At 37.2% G+C, this 7573-nt stretch overlaps 1 protein-coding gene across 5 annotated transcripts; it reads left to right on the top strand.

The window, feature by feature from the left end:
• The first annotated feature begins 301 nt into the window (after positions 1–301).
• On the top strand, positions 302–4183 carry LOC113285593. 5 transcript variants are annotated; one of them, XR_003328778.1, is made up of 7 exons: positions 302–786; positions 899–938; positions 1267–1349; positions 1661–1765; positions 2135–2462; positions 2696–2761; positions 3543–4183. XR_003328778.1 is itself a non-coding variant. In XM_026534424.1 (7 exons), exons 1-5 carry the CDS (start codon positions 921–923, stop codon positions 2443–2445), a joined length of 399 nt encoding a protein of 132 aa, XP_026390209.1. In that variant the 5' UTR covers positions 302–920; the 3' UTR covers positions 2446–2462; positions 2696–2761; positions 3543–4183. The 5 variants fall into 5 exon arrangements, 1 of the variants encoding a protein (XP_026390209.1); XR_003328777.1 differs by having other exon boundaries at positions 1264–1349; XR_003328776.1 differs by having other exon boundaries at positions 899–1142; positions 1264–1349.
• Positions 4184–7573: the final 3390 nt, after the last annotated feature.

Genomic DNA, 7573 nt, shown 5'->3' with positions numbered 1-7573 from the left:
ATTAGCAACTAAATTTTGCAACAGCTCTTACGCAGTTGCGAAGTTGCATCAGAATTTGCAACGGCTCTAAAATTCGCAATAGCTTGCTGCAGTTGTGAATTTTGTAACTGCTCATCAGCTGTTGCGAATCACAACAGCTGAGAATACCACATGTGGTACCTGCTTGTGTGCAAGGTAACACCAACACTCCACATGTGCGACGAGTTTGAGTGGATGGCAACACTACTTTCTATCGTTAGGATTTGCTTTAAAAAAATTGAACGATTGGATCAAAGATCTCACTTCAACCCTATCATTTATCCTCAAGGAGATGGAGAAAACACATGCCATCATCCTCTCCGCCTCTGCTATCACTCTTGTCTCTCTTTCTCCTTCTCCTTCTCCTTCGCCTCTGCTATCACTCCATTTCACTCTCTACTTAAGAAAAAAAATCACTCACTTCTGCACCAAAACACCATCACCATGAGCTAAGCTTGACAGAAAAATATTAACACAAACCATCTTCTCTTCAATCATTCTCAGAAAACCATTTTCACTTCAATCTTTCTCTTGAAAACCCACCACCCTTAAACCCTTCAAGAGAAATATTTGTCCTGTTGAATCCCACCACTATTTTCTCTTCAATCTTTCTCGTGATTGATTTTCTACAGAAAAGTTAGGGTTTGCAAAAAAAAAAAAAAAAAAAAAAAATCCCTTGCGCTTTGACCTAATTCGAGATATGGGTTCTTAGATTGATGCATATGGCACGACTGACATCAATATCTTCTTCCTTCTTTTATTCATATGGTAATTTTATTGGGGGTTTTGTGTATGATTTTGTAATTGAAAAAGAGTTTTGATTTATTAAATTTGATTCAAAAAATTGAGATTTATGTTTGTTTTGTTGTTGTTGTTGCAGAGCCACTTAGGGTAAAATACAGATGTATGTGCTACAAGAGGTAAAACGGGGTTTTTATTTTGGGCCTAATTTTGTTAATTAATGCTATCAGTATCAACGTGGTTCAATTAAAAAGGCTGTTGCTTTAATGATTTGAATTCTTGGCATATCAGGAATTAAAGTTGTTCTTTTAATGATTTGAATTCATGGCATAACGGGAATTAAAAGTTGTTCTTTGAATGATTTGAATTCATGGCATAAGAGGGTATATATCCAAAGAGTAAATACACTTATTTTTATATAGAAAGAGTAAACAAATACACTCAGTGATCATGTCAAAAATACTTCTTAACAAATCTCTTAATTGCACTTGATGAACATGATAGAAGATTTTGAAGGGAACCCATGTGAATAAAAGCTTAATCGGCCACAGGATTATGGAAACAAGGCGACGGCGAGTAACTGGCGCCAGGTGAGTCACCTAGATTCTAGCTTACTTGGCATGTTTCACTTGTTTGTCTAAAATTGATGTCCCTTTGGAAAATGTATCTAAACCGATCAATTGTGATTTTGACTTAGAGTGACCTGGCCTTAAATGGTAGTGTGGCTAGTAAAGAATACAGTATGAGAGTTTGGTTGGTTATTTCTTTTTAATCCTAACTTGAAAATGAAAAATATGTATGCTAGAATGCTTTACTCATGATGGCCAGGTCAGATTAGAAATGGGGAGGATTCCAAAGTAAAGTGCAAGTGGTAATTTTGATTTTTTGCACGCATGTTTAGTGTTTTAGATCTAAATTCGAAAGGCACCTGCATTTGTTTAATGGAAGTGGACGAGGAGGTTCATAAGGTGGATATGATGGAGGTTCTTACTAGTGCTGTCCTCAGGTAATTGCTATTTGTTTTCTTAAATTTCTTTAGTGTTGTAAATTACTAAAAAATGGAGGTGAGAATTCAGTACGGTGTGCTTCTTGAAATAACAATATTACTGTGAACCTTAGCTTGCTACTATAAATTGTGTTGTTTCCATGGGAGTTTCATCTGTTCTCTGAAATAAGGTGCCTAATGCATTTGAAATGTGATGTTTATGTAAATTACTAAAAAATGGAGGTGAGAATTCAGTACGGTATGCTTCTTGAAATAACAATATCACTGTGAACCTTAGCTTGCTACTATAAATTGTGTTGTTTCCATGGGAGTTTCATCTGTTCTCTGAAATAAGGTGCCTAATGCATTTGAAATGTGATGTTTATGTAGGTTGAAGAATGTTGGGTTTCTATTGACATTTAGCTCGTCCTTCTCCTTGCCAAGTCCGACTGACTTGCATCTTTTCAAGGAGGGTATTAGGCCTTTGTGGGAAGTAAGAATTGTTACTAGTGCTGGTTATTTCTTTACTCATGATGGCCAGGTCAGATTAGAAATGGGGAGGATTCCAAAGTAAAGTGCAAGTGGTAATTGTGATTTTTTGCACGCATGTTCAGTGTTTTAGATCTAAATTCGAAAGGCACCTGGAACCTGGATTGCGTACATTTTGCTCAAATATTAAAGTCGTCGAAACATTTGTTTAATGGAAGTGGACTAGGAGGTAAGGATCGGTGTGTTGCTACTACTTCTATTATATCATTTCTATTATTTTTCATTTATGTTGTGTGGTAATCGATATTACTAAAACATTGTAAGTATTCTATTTGGTTTTTTCATTGATACGACAAGGGATTCTTATCCCTTGCTTTTGGTGTTTTTCTGGTTTAAGTTTTTGGTTGCTTTCTTATTGTGGTAGTCTTAATCTGACTGAAAATGTTCTATTACTTGGACTAGCTGCTGGAGGAGGGTGAAGGAAGAGATTCATCCACATTGAGGTCGAAGCTTGAGAACCCTGTTCAGGTAATTGCAATAATAAATTGCTCGAATGGAATCCTTTTGTATAACTCCAATTTGCAATAAACTAAATTGCAGTTTAAATGCTTTCATGACTTGTAAGTTCTAATTTTCTCATTTTCCTGCGAATTTTTATATTCCATCTGCATATATGATTATTGAATAATGAGACATTAGTGGCTTGTCGCGCAAGTGTTGCTAGACCTCTAAAATAGTGCATGGCTTTGCTAAAATGTTGATATTGGATAACAATGTGCAAGTTCTATGAACTATGATGCCTTCTCTAGTATTACCCATCTGTCAGTTGCTGTAGTTTTTTTTCTTGTGAATTGGTCTCATCTGCATATTGAATGTGTTGACAATGTTCTTTTTGAAAGGGTTCAGTGAGTGAGTAGGTAAGTAAGAGCAGTGAGAATTTAAGTATTCCTCCTGTAGAAACCTTTTTTGATCCTTAGTATACTAGTATGCGATGCGCTTGGTTAAGCTGATTTTATGATTTGAGCATTAGCAAACCTTACAGAGTTATCTGTTTTAATGCATTATTATTAAGGTGATTCACAACAAGCGATAGTCATTGAAGCCTGTAACTGTTGTCTGTGGATTCTATATACCGTCGAGATGTAGATGCTATTTAACGTTTGTCACCTTGCTGTTGAAACTCACTCTATTTTACGTTCTTAATATCTATTGCGTAGTTCTCTTTTGTCCATCATTAGTTATTGACTCCTGAAAAGTTTATTACACTCTGAAATATTACTCAAAATTTAATTGTGTTCTTTCTAATCAGGCTCTTTCCATTGTCGGGCTTCTTCAAGATGATATTCATCCCATGGTGTCTGTTATGAAGGTGGAGAAGGCACCACCTTTCATCCTTGTGCTGGTACTGGTGAGAACTTAGAACCTATATACCACTATTAACACATCAGGAAAAACCGAAAACAAAACTGCTACAACCTATGTAATATGATTCTAGAGTAGTAGTTAGTGGTTATCTTAGAGGTTCTAATTTTCCTCTATATGCTAGCTTATATCCTCTCTGTCATTCTCTATAACTTGAACTCATAACTGAACTAGAGAAATAGACTGAAATTTTCTATCTTTTGGCTGTTCATATCATTCTTCAGGAACTTAAGAAATGTCTCCTGAAAGTTTTTCATTATTTAGAAACTGAACTTCATTGGGTATTGATTGTATGTTATTGGCCTAAATATAGTTTTCAAATGGGAGGCTTTGTTGTTCAGTGTGGCACTCAATGCTGGATTTGGCCTGGATTTAGCCTGAATTAGTTGTAGGGAACTCTTGACTAGGTCAACGACAAATTGACTTGACATATTTTTTATGTTGCAAAACTTTAGCAACTGCCAAGACTGTTGCTAAATTTAGAACCAGAATAATAGAACCGGCCCGGCTAAGATTAGCCGTTCTAAGTTTTTTTGGTACTAAATTTCGCTACTGCCAAGTAGCAGTTGCGAATCGTCCATTTCGCAACTGCTCAAGGCTGTTGCGACAAGAATATAGCAACAACAAACATGTTGCTAAACCTGTTCGCAAGGGCCGAAACCGTTCAAAGAAAGAAAATAAACAGTTGACTGACCGAAAACCGTTGCGAAAAATATTTTGCAACGGTTCAGGAGCTGTTGCAAAAAGTATGCGAAGGACTCCATGGCGATCATCATACAAGACGAAGGACTATTCAAGGAACTGGTGGAACTTCATCGACCAAAAGGTATGTGGAGACTTGAACTTATCTATCACTCAAAAGTCTATCTACTCTATCTGTCATTTTGCTGTATAGACTTTGATTATACAAATTTGCTATTTCGAGCCGAGTTTATCTCGCCTATCTATTTCTCGAAATATGTGTTGGTAAGCTTTTCTTTGGCCAAGTTCATCTTTACCTAGTGACGAAAGTCATGTTATGTTTGAATCACTTTGAAAATGGCTTCGACGAAAAATGGTTTGTGAATAACAACTATATAACGTCCTCTAAGAATGTTTCAATGATTGAAATGAGAGTTTAGATTATATAACCAATGTTGGATATAAGCATTGTGTGGCAACATATATGTATAAGTCCTTATTCCTTGAACCAAAGTATGCGTACTTTGTTATCAGAAAAACCGGAACAAGAGCTGCGAGCTCAGTCCGCGAACTGGCGGAGGTTCTCATCCTGAGAATATCTGCTGGAGTTTGTGAACTCCTTCCGGGAACTTAAGTCCGCGAACTAAGTCCCCGAACTTGAGTTGGTTATATCTAAAGACGATTATTTGTGAACTTATATTTATATAAACTAAGAGCAACTGCAGTGGACGACTAAACCCAAATTTGGTGTCGAGTGGGCTGGCTTAGTGGGACGGACCATCGATCAAAATTTGATCAAAGAGTAAAACTCGGACCAAATTTGGTCGGCGATTAAGACCAAATCCAAATATAGTCGGGCGTTTATATAATGTCCGCCTACCCGACGGGCGTTGGTATAATGTCCGCCTGTAGTCGCGCGTTCGTAAAGTTGACGCCTGATGCAGGGCGTTGGTATAATTTCCGCCTGGATGGGGCGTTGGTATAATGTCCGCCTGAATGGGGCGTTGGTATAATCAACGCCTGACATGGGGCGTTGGTATAATGTCCGCCTGGATGGGGCGTACGTAAAGTTAACGCCGGACACCCAGGCGTTGATATAGTCATGATCCCAATTTTGAAAAGTTTTGAAAACTTTCCTTGGGGCGTTGTCTTTATCAACGCCCCATTTTTTTTTTTTTTTTTGAACCCGGGCGAACGTATAATCTCCGTCCCACACACCAGGCGTTTCTATAGTTCACGCCCCATACAGGCGTTATCTTTATCAACGCCCCATACCAGGCGTTATCTTTATCAACGCCCCATGCCAGGCGTAATCTTTATCTACGCTGGACGATGAAGCGGACTTTATATCAACGCGCGACCAAATTTACTCGTCACCCGCTACGCCACAGGAGGGACTAAACCCAAATTTGATCTTTTTTTTCAGTCTTTGGTCTTTAGTTATGCTCGCACCACTGTGGACGCTCTAAGGAATGCAAATTGCAAACGGTGGCTATAAAGTTCATGAATCGATTCGAGTGAATCAAATCGTTTTTGCTTCGATTGTGTCTTGTATAGTTATATAAGATTTATACAATTGAACAACTCTCTAACTAGTTCATTTGAGTCATTTGAACTAGTTAGGGTGAAGAAGAATATGGTTGATATGAAAGTGCTCATATGGCTAACCATTTGGTTAAATACTGTTGAACCAACAAATGTACATGTTTGGGTACGGTTACACAAACCTAAAATCGTGCATTTCATTTGTGTGTAACAAGCTAAGTTTTCGATCTAACGGTTGAAAAATATTAGCTTGAATGTAATCAGGTTTTCATCTAACGGTGAATATTGAATGCTTTGTTACCAAGTTAACATTGATTTGAAACCCTGATTTGAAACACTATATAAGGGAGAACTCTAGCAACTGGGAAACCTAATCCACACACCTCTTGTGTGATACTAGTTGTATTATCTAGAGTCGATTTTCCTTTAACCTTAGGTTTCTTCTTGTAAACCAGATCAACGACTTAAAGACTTCATTGGGATTGTGAAGCTAGACCGATACTACTTTCTCGTAGTTGTGTGATCTGATCTTGCATATTCTATCGTGTTGAGTAAAATCGCAACGATTGGCTTGAGATTAATATCTCCGATAGGCAAGATATAAAAGTAGTCACGAACATATTCTTCTCATCGTTTGTGATTCCACAATATCTTCTTTCGCCGCGTCGATTAAGATTATTGTGAGGTGATTGATACTACTAGGATGTTCTTCGGGAATATAAGTCTGGGTTATCAGTTGGTTCATGTTCACCTTGGTTTATCAAAAGACGGAACAAAAACTTGTAGGTATTTCTGTGGGAGACAGATTTATCTATTACCGTAGACTTTTCTGTGTGATACATATTTGTTTATTAAAGTTTGGGTCGTAGCAAGTCTAAGTTGTGGGTGAGATCAGCGAATCAAGTGCGTAGTATCCTGCTTGGATCAGAGACGTAAGGAGTGCAACTGTACCTTGGATCAGTGTGAGATTGATTGGGGTTCAACTACAGTCCAGACCGAAGTTAGTTTATAGTAGGCTAGTGTCTGTAGCGGCTTAATACAGTGTGTGTTCAATCTGGACTAGGTCCCGGGGTTTTTCTGCATTTGCGGTTTCCTCGTTAACAAAATTCTGCTACCTGTGTTATTTCTTTTTCACATTATATTTTATTATATAATTGAAATATCATAGGTTGTGCGTTAGAATCAATCAATTGGAAATCCGACTTTTGGTTGTTGATTGAAATTGATTGATACTTGAACATTGGTCTTTGGTACCGTTCAAGTGATTTCTCTTGTATTCAATTAGACTCGCAAATTTCTATTTGCTTGAGTAAGAATTGAATCAAGAAAGAGAGATATAACTCTTTGATATACTTTATTAAGATTGAGTCTAGTTGATTCTCTTGAAAGTATATTGGAGTTAGTCCATACAGATTGCTAATCGAAATATTGGGTGTAGTTGTTGTACCCCCGCTTTTTCACATACCATTAGATTCAAGTAATTTTCAAGTGATCAAATGATCAATACGAAACTTCCCGAGCTAACATCAAATGACTGTCTCACACAAATCATATAAGATGCTCAAGGTAATTTTCACATGATAATGTTTTGACATAATATTTTGTTTCCAACAAATAAATTGTTTCCTACTAAACTCGATGAACATAGCTAAAACAAAAAGCTTCCAACACATATTTCGAGAAATAGATAAG

The sequence above is a fragment of the Papaver somniferum genome, chromosome 6, assembly GCF_003573695.1.
Source record: "Papaver somniferum cultivar HN1 chromosome 6, ASM357369v1, whole genome shotgun sequence".
Taxonomy (NCBI): Eukaryota; Viridiplantae; Streptophyta; class Magnoliopsida; order Ranunculales; family Papaveraceae; genus Papaver; species Papaver somniferum.
The sequence above is the reverse complement of the archived record's forward strand: the minus strand, read 5'-3'. Positions and strand labels throughout refer to the sequence as shown.

Excerpts from the sequence above, each read along its gene's own strand:
- LOC113285593 (XM_026534424.1), top strand. Across the intron at positions 1,350-1,660 it reads CGGCGAGTAACTGGCGCCAG|TGTTTTAGATCTAAATTCGA; the intron begins GTGAGTCACCTA and ends ACGCATGTTTAG. Across the intron at positions 1,766-2,134 it reads CTTACTAGTGCTGTCCTCAG|GTTGAAGAATGTTGGGTTTC; the intron begins GTAATTGCTATT and ends ATGTTTATGTAG.